Below are 12,288 nucleotides of genomic sequence, written 5' to 3' on the forward strand. Positions count from 1 at the left end.
TGAAAGGTCGACATTTTAGGTGTATCATGTACGATATTATAATATCTGACGGGTAAGATGTGTCACACACTCATACGCACCATGTTGAGGGCGAAATAAGATAATTGTTGCAGTTAGTGATTATTTTATTAATGATCAAGTAAGTTGAAGGAACACGGGTCTCACTCGGTCCCATGTCACAGAAATTTCCACTGTCGCCTCCGCCGTCCCCCAAATGCATGTCGGCTCCACCCCCACACCCTTCTTAAGGAAGGAAAACCTCATAATTTTTTCCACGAAATTTCCCGGGAATAAAAAAAGAACACAAAAGAAAATCATTCCAAGCAAATTGGAAGTTTGCATCCTCCATTCTCTTCTAGAGAGACCTTTTTTCTCATTTTTTTCCCTTCTTTAATTAAGAATCATGGCCATGGGTATAATAAAGGAAAAAATAAAAGCCTAATAAATCAACATGAAAAATCTCACGAGTAAAAATTAAGTGATTAAAAAATTAATTAAGCAGTTAATTAGTTAATAAAATAAATGTATAGAAGAATGGATGATGATAAAAATGAGAAGAAATTTTGTGAAAGGGTAAAGAGTATACATAAATGAAAATGACTTATTTCATTAAGTTAAAATTTTCTATTGAATTTATTAAGTGTTTTTTTTGCTTAATGATTAATGTTCCGTTTGATTTTACAAATCAATTTTAACTATACTCCACTTACTTTCAATTCAATAACATAATTACTATTTTTCCTTTTTTCTTCAATTTTTTTAACCATTCAATTCAATTTATAATATTAAATTCTTTCAATTATTCATTACTTTTTTCGCAATTTAATAACATAATCATTTCTTTCTTTCAACCATTCATTACTTTTTTCACAATTCAATAACACAATCATTACTTTCTTTCAAATATTCATTACTTTTTCACATTTTTTTCTCATAATTCAACAACACAATTATTACAAACCAATTAAAATCAAAATTTAACTCTACTCAACTCTAAAACTAAACACACTATAAGTAGTTTAGGCTTTGATTTTTTTTACTTTTCTCCACTTATCTTTAATTTAGTAACACAATTATTACTTTTTCCACTTTCTTTAATTTTTTAACTATTCAATTTAATTTTTAATACTAAATTCTTTCAACTATTCATTACTTTTTTTACAATTTAACAACACAATCATTATTTTCTCTCAATTATTCATTTTTTTTTCTTTTTTCTCATAATTCAACAATACAATTATTATATAGATATATATATAATTGGAATGGAGTCCAAACAGACTTTCATCCCCCATCTTTTCCTCTTTTTTTACATTTATTTTCCCTTATAACTAATTTATGATTAACTTTTAAACATTTATTAAATTAACTTAAAACAAACGCAACCTAAATCTCTTAATTTCATTTTTCCATTACCAAGGAGGTCTAATGCCAAGTACAAAGAAAGGAAAATCCTAAATAACTAATAAAATGACACGAATTGTCCCACTAGGTATCGAAAATGCAATCTCTAAGTCAATAGACGATGGCGCACAACACTGGGTGACACCCTTTTTTTTTTTAATCTAAATTTCTTAATTTCTAAGGATGGTATTTGTGAATGCATCGCATTTAATTTCAGAATTGGTTGGATGCTCTCTAGCATTGACTCCGAGTAGACTTGGTAAAAAATGGTATATAAATTCAACTTGGAGAAAAGCCAACGCATGTGAGCCTTTCATTGGGTGAAAAAGAGAAATCTCTCTGGCAATACAACAGACCAAACGATCTCTCAGTGTGCCATCTTTTCCACATGATACTTCCTCTTTGTTTCATCTCCCTCTCTTCTCCTTAATTCTGCAGATTAGTCGATCTTCAAGTCAAACACCGGCGTTCATCGCCCTCTGGAAAGGGATATAAACGCTGTATACATGGTTATCCTCTATCAGGGATTTGTCTTCGATGATGTCGCAGATGGGGGAATGTGGAATAAGAAGAAGGCAGCGGATGAGGTGTGCACTTGATGATTTCTTGACTTGTTAATATATATACCCTCTTTCGCTGATTATATACGTGTTATATATATATGGGTCACTTGTTCGTATCAAATTGATTTCAAATTAAAACCCGTTGTTTGATGGAGTTTTGTTTGAATATGGCAGCGCCAATCAACCAAAAATGGAAGCAAGAACAAGGCCACCGATGGCGGAAACAAGAAGAATGTCGCTGTGGTGGCGAAGGAGCCTAAGGTTGCTCCAGTCGAGCCAATGGTGAAAATAGTCCAAGCAAGTGATGGTACGGGAAACACCATCTCCGTATTCAATTTAATTTGTATGCAGTCTCGTATTTGGTTTCTCGGAATCAAGTTAAGGCGCTGAAATATTTGTTCTGATTGCAACAGAACATTTAACGATGCGTTTGGTTTCAGAGTTAAAGTAATTTTGATTTTGATTGTGGAAAATGACAAATGTTGTGTAGTGTGTTGAGTTAAAGTTAAAGTTACAATTTTTGACTTGGAAAATGTGTATTTTTGTTGTGTAGTGGGTTGAGTTAAAGTTAAAGTTAAAGTTTTTGTAATTTTAACCCTGAAAACAAACGGACCATTATCGTTGCTTTGTTATTTACTTGTTCCGTAACAGGCACCCAAACTAAGAGGAGGGCTGATCATGACCATGGGGCTCCTGCAATTGCCCCAGCACCACCTCGTGGTACGGACTTCCCGTCGGCCAAGCATAGCGCAACAAGTCAGCCGCTGCCATCACCACTGCTGCAACAAGCTGTCGTGGCTAATTTGATTCGATGGAGAGATAAACCAGTGGCTCGGACGGTTCAATGGACGGATACAAATCCAGATGATTATAAGCAGCTTCCCAGTAGTTCTCCTCGGCTTCAGGCTCGTACTAAAGTTAGCAGCCTCCAACCCGTGAAAGGCAGTGGAGGCGACGGCCATAGCAACAAGAAATTGCTCGACAAGTTGGACATCCCGTCGGCCAAGCATACTGCAACAAGTCAGGAGATAAATGCGAGGCTGGAGGAGAAGACCCGAAAGAAGGTCGAAATCATCTCTCCCCTACCCAAGAAGGACACCGCCCCCGCCCGCGACAGGAACCCCCCAGCGGACAGGAAACCTAAAGAGGTAACCAATCGTTCGCGCAATTAATCCGATCAACCATCAATGCGTTGGTGCTGGCTGGTGGCCTGATTCTTCCTTCGGACAGATTATGCTCCATTCATTTCTAGACCAAACCATGTCATACATACATAACCCATGAATGACCATGACATGCCCATCATCATCACCACCCTGCCCACCCACCTCCTCCTCTATATATCCCCAACTTTTGCCTCCATTGTCTCCCCTTCAAACAATTCAAGCTATCATCAGAAAATCAAACCCCTCATTACTGCCTACTGCTCAGGTCGAATGGGTGACGTAACCAATTATACGGCAATTACTTGCAACTTAAGTTGATAATGGTCCGATGGTTCTGGGACTGAGTTTCGAGTTTCTGGTTCTGTCAATTGATTTGCAGCAGGTAGAAGTGGCGAAGAATGAAGGGGAGAAGAAGGACGCAGCCCCCGCCGCAGATGCTGGAGCTAAGAAGGACGACGGCAATGACATCATCGTCCTGAAGATGGACATGCACTGCGAGGGATGTGCGAAGAAGTATAGGCAAGCTATCCGGAATTTCAAGGGTAAGACTAAACTGTCAATCTCAGTCGATCCAGATTTAAAATTCTAGGCCTTAACAGATATCCTGAAGTCGAATTTGGTTGTTTCGACCTAGAGACTCGAAGCAATGCCGAGCAGAGCAATTCGAAATGATTCTATCATGAACTGTTTCTCACTTCTCCACCAAGTTCCGGTCAAATTCATTGCAGAAAATCAGAGTAGAGATTCCTTCCTTACAATTTAGGTAATTTTTTTGGATGAGATTAAAGGATGGCATAAGAATTACGTAAAGCTCTCTTTGGTCGAGGGATGATGAATGACTGAGACAGTTGTTGAGTTGAGTGCGATGTGGTGGTGGAGGTGGTGGTTGAATGCCGCGAGGAACAAGCGAGGGAGCAAAAGGCATGTTAGTGCTGACGCAGCTCTGCCTCTTCTGATTGGGTGATCGGTGCTGGCAGGTGTTGAAGACGTGAAGGCCGACATCTCCAACCACACACTAACGGTGACCGGCAAGGTGGACCCCGCGAAGATCAAGGCGAGGCTGGAGGAGAAGACCCGCAAGAAGGTCGACATCATCTCTCCCCTACCTAAGAAGGACGCCGCCCCCGCCGGCGACAAGAAGCCCCCGGCGGACGAAAAGAAGGAAGAGGACAAGAAACCTAAACAGGTAACCAATCGTTCGCGCAATTAATCTAATTCAACCATCAATGCGCTGGTGCTGGCTGGTGGGCTGATTCTTTGTTCGGACAGATTAAGACTATTTACCTTTCTCATTTATTAATATTTATTATTTTCTTATCAGAACTGAAATTCGACAAATCACGTTGAACAATCGATCCATCAATGTCCATTAAATGACGTCAATTTGGAGCTAATTTTGTCTGCTTTTTGTGTGTGTGTGTGTGTGTGTGTTTTTCAGACGACGGTTGTCTTGAAGATCAGATTACACTGCCATGGCTGCATTCAGAATATCAGAAAACTCATCTTAAAGATCAAAGGTGAGGTTGCACGTTGAAAGCGTCCCGGACATTAATTAATTAAGTTTTATTCAAAGTAAATGTATTTTTTAATTAGTAATCTTGTTCATTTAATTATATTTCTGCTACAAACTTAGTTTCAATCACAGGACCAGATCCATTTCCCACTTAATTAAAGAAAATATTTTCAGCTATATTTAATGAAATTAATTGATGCTATTGTCAACTTGATCAGGGGTAGACTCGGTGAACATCGAGGCAGCTAAGGATCTAGTCGCGGTGACGGGGACAATGGACGTGAAGGAGCTAGCCCCATCCCTCAAGGAGAAGCTCAAGCGCGGTGTCGAGGTGGTTCCTCCACCGACCAAGAAGGACGGTGGTGGCGCGGACAAGAAGGAGGGTAAAGATTCTGGTGGCGGAGACAAAAAGGAGGGCAAGGAAGCTGGAGGTGGAGACAAAAAGGACGGTAAAGAAGCCCCCGCCCCTGCCCCTGCTCCTGCCGCGACGGAGAAGGAGGAGGGCGGAGATGGCAGCAAGACGGACGATGGATACGTCGAGCCGCCAGCTTCGGTTTATGCTCATGCAGTGCACGAGGGATACTCGCATTACCCGCAGTACCCTGTGGACCCATGGCTACACGCGCCCCAGATGTTTAGCGACGAGAATCCGAATGCCTGCTCTGTCATGTGAGGTGGACTTGACTCGGAGAGGGGTGTGATAGGGAGAGAAATTATACAATGGGGGTCCAAATTGTAAATAGTGGAAAATCCGACATAATTTTCGTCGAAGTAAATATTGAAATGGACGAAAAGGAAATGGGTAGCAGTTGGCTGGTTTGACATTTTCACAACATATATATATATATATATATATATATGTATATAATACATTCATTTAGGTACGGTTTTTTAAAGGTGTATAAGGAATTTTAAATAATTCGTAAGTTCCTTTGTGATTATTTGATCCCCTGATTATTTACGAATTCAACCTCCTATTTGTGTCTGGCCCCTAACTTAAATCACGGGTCTGTGTCAGTCTGGTGTGTACAGCAGTACTATTGTCTTATGACATATTTGTTCAAGCCTTAGAATATATATATTTTCGGACAGATCAAAGAGGCATGGTGAACCTACATATGTAATGAAAATATATGTTTTTCTTACGTAAAAGCTGAACGGTTGCTCCTTTTGGTGATGGATTTCTTGAGCGTTTGGACTCGTCATTGGGTTAGATATCCTAATTCTTCATTTGCCCCTGCCCGCTAACGCCAATTTATTGGGACCTCCAGAGTTCGTAATGTATCATTGGGCCTCCCGAGTTACTCTGCTAATGTCAAAAAAGGCTTCTTTTTTTTTTTTTTGTGAGGGACCCGTGATTTAGGTTTAGGGCTGGAGCAAATAAGACGTTGAATACGTAAATTGTTAGGGAAGATGATTACATAAAAAAATTACAAAATTTCACATAAAGCCAAGATGGCCTATATCTTGTACTTGAAGGTTATAGTTTCTGGGAAATTCCAGCTTTATAATAAAGTTGTGGAAATGTCGAAACCGGTTAAAGTTAAGTAGAGTTGAGTTTTGATTTTAATTGGGTTGTTAAATTATGAGAAAAAATATGAAAAAATAATGAATAATTAAGAGAAAGTGACGATTTTGTAATAATTGTGTTGTTGAATTGTTGAAAAAGTAATGAATAGTTGAAAGAATTTAGTATTAAAAATTAAATTGAGTATAATGAAGTTATATGTGGATTTATATATGCGGTCCACTTTTTAAATTGGAAAAGTTAATTTTTGTTGTGCAATAAGTAGAATTAAAGTTAAAATTAAAATCTTAAAATCAGATTGCAAACCAAACGGGATGTAAATGACTTTGCTTCATAAAATGGAGTAAAAAAGAATTAACAAATTTACTTTAATTAAAAAATTATCATAATTAATTGAGTTATTAATATTTATTATTTAATTTATTATAATTTAATTAATATTTTTTCATATAACGGAGATAGGATTACCGAATAATATATGGGATTGGGAAGGTGTCCTTTTGATGGTTGCGTGAAAGGACGAAAGAACTTTCCAAAAGGGCTTACAACTAGTAAATGATTGATCCTCCTTTTGTTCATTTATGAAACAAAAAAGATTTGGTCAGAAAAGTGGATGTCAAGTGGACCTCCAGTCAATATTCAGCAGAAGAACGATAATATCAATGGAGTATTAGCTGGACAGAAGATGATGAACATCAACGCGAACACAACGTAACGGATGGATGACTTGGTCTTGGAAAAGCCTGAGTCGACCGAGATCATATACATAATGCGATGTCTCTAGCTGTAGAAATTGTGGCATATATATATATATTACGTGCTACAAGCATGAAATATATATATAAGGTCGACGTTTATGTGTATCAAGTACGATATACACTGACCTGTAAGATGTGTCATACACACATCCATATCATGTTTGGGGCGAAATAAGATAATTATAGCAGTTACTGATGATTTGATTAATGATCAATTAATTTTAAGTAACATGGGTCTCACTCGGTCCCATGTCACAAAAATTTCCACGAAATTTCCCGGGAATAAAAAAAGAACACAAAAGAAAATAATTCCAACCAAATTCGAAGTTTGCATCCTCCATTCTCTTTTAGAGAGACCTTTTTTCTCATATTTTTTCCCTTCTTTAATTAAGAATCATGACCATGGGTATAATAAAGGAAAAACAAAAGCTAAATAAATTGACATAGAAAATCTCACAACTAAAAATTAAGTGCTTAAAAAATTAATTAAGAAGTTAATTAGTTAATGAAAGAAATGTATAGGAAGAATGGATGATGATAAGAATGAGAAGAAGTTTTGTGAGAGGATAAAGAGCACCAATAAGTGAAAAATAACTTATTTCATTAAGTCAAAACTTTTTATTTAATTTTTTGCTTAATTGTTAGACTTTCAACTCTCATCTTTTTCTCTTTCTTAGATTTATTTTCTCTTATAATTACTTTATAACTAACTTTTAAGTATTTATTAAATTAACTTAAAACAAATGCAACCTAAATCTCTTAATTTCTTTTTTCGGTTACGAAGAAGTCCCAATACCTAGTACAATGAAAGAGAAATCCTAAATAACTAATCAAGAAGAACGGATTATCTCACTTAATATCGAACCTACGATTTTTAAGTCAATAGGCAATCGCACATACCACTGCACTACACTCTCTTTGGTTCTAAATCTCTTAATTTCTAAGGATGATATGTTAATGCATCGCATCTAATTTCATAATTGGTCGAATGCTCTCTAGCATTGACTCCAAGGAGACTCCGAAAAAATGGTAAATAAATTCAAAATGGAGAAAAGCCAACTCAAGTGAGCCTTTTCACTATATGAAAAAGAGAACTCTCTCAGACAATAAAACAGACCAAACGATCTCTCAGTGTGCCATCTTTTCCACATGATACTTCATCTTTGTTTCATCTCCCTCTCCTCCTTAATTCTGCGGATTAGTCTATCTTCACGTCAAATACCGGCGTTCATCTCCCTCCGGAAAGGGATATACGCGCTATATACATGGTTATCTACTGTAAGAGCTTTCTGGTCCATGAAGTCGCAGATAGGGGAAAAGAGGAAGAACGAGCTGGCGGATGAGGTGTGCACTTGATGATTTCTTGACTTGTTAATATATATACCCTCTTTCAACGATTATATGTATGTCATATTTGGGGCTCCATTGGATGTATATGAGTCAATTGTTCGTATCAAATTGATTTCAAATTAAAATCCGTTGTTTGATGGAGCTTTGTTTGAATATGACAGCGCCAATCAACCAAAAATGGAAGCAAGAACAACGCCACCGGCGGCGGGAACAAGAAGAATGTCCCTGTGGTGGCGAAGAAGCCTAAGGTTGTTCCAGTCGAGCCGATGGCGAAAATAGTCCTAGCAAGTGATGGTACGTGAAACACCATCTCCGTATTCAATTTAATTTGTATGCAGTCTCGTATTTGGTCACCGACATGTATGTTCTGTTTGCAGCAGAACATTTATCATTGGTTTGTTATTTACTTGTTCCGAAATAGGCACTCGAACTAAGAGGAGGGCTGATCATGACCATGTGGCTCCTGCAATTGCCCCAGCACCACCTCGTGGTATGGACATCCCGTCGGCCAAGCATAGCGCAACAAGTCAGCCGCCGCCATCACCACTGCTGCCACAGGCTGTCAACCAGATGGTTCAATGGACGGATACAAATCCAGATGATTATGAGCAGCTTCCCGGTAGTTCTCCTTGGCTTCAGGCTCGTACTAAAGTTAGCAGGCTCCAACCCGTGAAAGGCAGTGGCAGGGCCGACCATAACAGCAAGAAATTGCTTGACAAGTTGGACTCCTGGCTCCAGAAGCGCGAGCGGAATGACCTTAAGGTGGCCACAATTAATTAATTTCCTGGCCATATGCCAAATCGATACCTGGCCTAATGAAGGCACAACATTTCTTTTTTCGATAGATTGATTCAGATTGTGGGAAGTAAAGTCCGTTGAGTTTACGTATGCAGAGTACAAGCGTGTTGGTCTTGAAGATGAGATTGCACTGCGAAGGCTGCATACGCAAAATCCGGAAAGCTCTGAAGAAGTTTGAAGGTAAGTTATCATACATGGGCTTTTATGCTGCCTGAATGCATAGACAATCATATACACCCACAGTCATAGTTATTCCTAATCAGGAGTCGAGGATTTTGCCTTCAATGCGGACAGAGATCTAGTGGCTGTGTTGGGCGCCGTCAACGAGGAGAAACTCGTTTGGCACCTGGAGCGGGACCTGAAGAAAGAGATCCCTGTGGTTCTTTCGGCGAAAAGGACCGACAACAAGGAAGCTGCAGTGCCGGCTGCTGATGGTAGGACAGTGACGGTGACGGTGGAGGGGAGAGTGGACATGAGAGTGCTCATCCTTTACCTCAACAACATTTCGAACAAGCACCGGTAGTTACTAGAAAAAGCACCGGTGCACCGGTCGATGAGAAACACTGCATCGAGCCGCCTGTCGACCTGGAGAGCAAGTCCAAGGAGGGTCATCCGGTAGCCAGTTGTGCTGGTATACAGGGTTGCGTCCAGCGAATAACTCCAGCAACTCCGCCGCCGATCTGTGAGAAGGATGTCAACGGGAGAGCGAGTGACAGTGTGCCGGTGACAAATAATCTGAGCAGCTACGGCGTACATTATTATGGTGACAGTGGTGCCAACCACCTCTTACATCAGAATCCGGACACGTTCATGGAAAATCTCGACATGTTCAATGAGGAGAATCCTCATGCTTGCTCCATCATCTCTCCCCTACCCAAGAAGGACGCTGCCCCCGCCGGAGACAAGAAGCCCCCGGCGGAGAAGAAGAAGGAAGAGGACAAGAAACCTAAACAGGTAACCAATCGTTCGCGCAATTAATCTAATCCGCCATCGTTGGTGCTGGCTGGTGGCCTGATTCTTCGTTCGGACAGATCAAGACTATTTACCTTTCTCATTTATTCATATTTATTATTTTCTTATCAGAATTGAAATTCGACAAATCACGTTGAACTATCCATCCATCAATGTCCATTAAATGACGTCAATTTGGAGCTAATTTTGTCTGCTTCTTCTTGTTTTTTTTGTTTTTTGTGTGTGTGTGTGTTTTTCAGACAACGGTCGTCTTGAAGATCAGACTACACTGCGATGGCTGCATTCAGAATATCAGAAAACTCATCTTAAAGATCAAAGGTGTGGTTGCACGTTGAAAGCTTCCCGGACATTAATTAATTAAGTTTTATTCAAAGTAATTGTATTTTTTAATTAGTAATCTTGCTTATTTAATTATATTTCTGCTATAAAATTAGTTTCAATCACAGGACCAAATCCGTTTCCCACTTAATTAAAGAAAATATTTTCAGCTATACTTAACGAAATTAATTGATGTTATTGTCAACTTGATCAGGGGTAGACTCCGTGAACATTGAGGCAGCGAAGGAACTAGTCGCGGTGACGGGGACAATGGACGTGAAGGAGCTAGCCCCGTACCTCAAGGAGAAGGTCAAGCGCAGCGTCCAGGTGGTTCCTCCGCCGACCAAGAAGGACGATGGTGGCGCAGACAAGAAGGAGGGTAAAGAATCTGGTGGCGGAGACAAAAAGGAGTCCTATGGCTACTACAGCCATAGCTACGCGGTGGAGCCCTATGGCTACCACGGTGGATATGCCGCCCCGCCGGCTTCGGTTTATGCTCATGCAGTGCACGAGGGATACTCGCCTTACCCACAGCACCCTTTGGATCCACGGCTTCACACGCCGCAGATGTTCAGCGACGAGAATCCGAATGCCTGCTCCGTCATGTGAGGTGGACTTGACTCGAGAGGGGTGTGATAGGTAGAGAAATTATACAATGGTGTCCAAATTGTAAATTGTAAATTATAAGCACTCAGATTCTTACAATGGAAAAACTCTCTCTCTCTGTTTTTTTTCCTTGTTTAATAAGTGCTATGGAAAAACTAATCTTTTTTCCTTATATGAGAAGAATAAAGACGGTCCTATTACAATGGAAAAACTAGTATTGTTATCTACTTATACGTTATACGAGATGAATATACATATGAACCGTTTTATTAGACATCCACAGAATATGAATAAACGCCAATCTTATTCCTTGTTCCTGGTTCCTCCTGGCTTGTACATATATATGTATATATGATTGCATAAGCAATTGATCCTCGCCTAAGCCAGCTATATCTCTCTCTCATTTGCGAGCAAAAACACTTTGTAGTTAAGCAAGAAGACCGGCCAGTCCTAATCTTCTAAATCGACTATGTCTCACACGTAAGCACGCATACGCGTAACTTGTGCTCTAATACCATATTAAACTTTCACTGGGCTTATACGGATTTGAACTCATATTCACTTAAAAGTTCAAGCTAATAAGTGTTGATACTCAAACCTCATATAAACCCATGGATATTCATTCATTTTCCCAATGTGGGACATCCTCAACACCCGCTTATGTGCAACATGTGATCTATTTCTACCTACACATTATCATGTGCCCTTAAATATCAGCTCTCAACAATTGATCTCGAGTCGGGCCCATCTTCCGTGCTCGGGTGAGGGGGGGCTAACACGGGGCAGGGGACCAACACGAGGCTTTTTTTGTCTGCTTTCAATATTGGGTCGCGTAGTGTAAGCTCACGTGGGCACGCAAAAACTTAACCCACTCTAATACCATGTAAAATTTCACCGGACCTACAAGCAATTGGGCTCATTAAGCTTTTAGGTTAGAGATGAGCTCAATTGCTTATAGGCCCAATGGATATTTTTATATGGTATTAGAGTGGGTTACGCTTTTGCACGAAAGTGAGTTCACACTATGCCAAGTCTAGTTTCGAGCCAGCCAAATTGCACCTCATCTTAGTCCGATCCAGGTGTGGTCTTATTATCAATTATCCCCCTCCTCTAGCTTGAGATAGAAGAAGTCCACCTTATGGTTAAGTCCCGAGCATGGAAGTCCAGTTCAGGCTCGTAGTCAGTTCTTGAGAGTGGGTGTTCAAGTCCACGTGGCACGTGTAAATAAAGTATCAAAGTCACACGTTACCACGTGATGGCGAGCGTTGAGACATATTGTCCCACATAAAAAAACTAAAGAGAAATCCATGAA

The 12,288-nt window shown here is 39.8% G+C and overlaps 2 protein-coding genes across 3 annotated transcripts; both read left to right on the top strand.

Annotated features, from left to right (window-relative positions):
* The first annotated feature begins 1,705 nt into the window (after positions 1 to 1,705).
* On the top strand, positions 1,706 to 5,474 carry LOC116206715 (heavy metal-associated isoprenylated plant protein 5-like). 2 transcript variants are annotated; one of them, XM_031539511.1, is made up of 7 exons: positions 1,706 to 1,991; positions 2,142 to 2,274; positions 2,619 to 3,115; positions 3,516 to 3,675; positions 4,111 to 4,319; positions 4,572 to 4,650; positions 4,865 to 5,474. In XM_031539511.1, exons 1-7 carry the CDS (start codon positions 1,911 to 1,913, stop codon positions 5,317 to 5,319), a joined length of 1,614 nt encoding a protein of 537 aa, XP_031395371.1. In that variant the 5' UTR covers positions 1,706 to 1,910; the 3' UTR covers positions 5,320 to 5,474. The 2 variants fall into 2 exon arrangements, with proteins under 2 accessions (XP_031395371.1, XP_031395370.1); XM_031539510.1 differs by having other exon boundaries at positions 1,707 to 1,991; positions 3,513 to 3,675.
* A 2,581-nt stretch (positions 5,475 to 8,055) lies between these two features.
* On the top strand, positions 8,056 to 11,158 carry LOC116207862. Its single transcript, XM_031540978.1, has 8 exons — positions 8,056 to 8,276; positions 8,444 to 8,576; positions 8,704 to 9,044; positions 9,176 to 9,260; positions 9,344 to 9,522; positions 9,558 to 10,034; positions 10,292 to 10,370; positions 10,585 to 11,158. Exons 1-8 carry the CDS (start codon positions 8,082 to 8,084, stop codon positions 10,977 to 10,979), a joined length of 1,884 nt encoding a protein of 627 aa, XP_031396838.1. The 5' UTR covers positions 8,056 to 8,081; the 3' UTR covers positions 10,980 to 11,158.
* The last annotated feature ends 1,130 nt before the right edge of the window (positions 11,159 to 12,288 follow it).

Source organism: Punica granatum, chromosome 5 (genome assembly GCF_007655135.1).
Source record: "Punica granatum isolate Tunisia-2019 chromosome 5, ASM765513v2, whole genome shotgun sequence".
NCBI classification, from domain to species: domain Eukaryota; kingdom Viridiplantae; phylum Streptophyta; class Magnoliopsida; order Myrtales; family Lythraceae; genus Punica; species Punica granatum.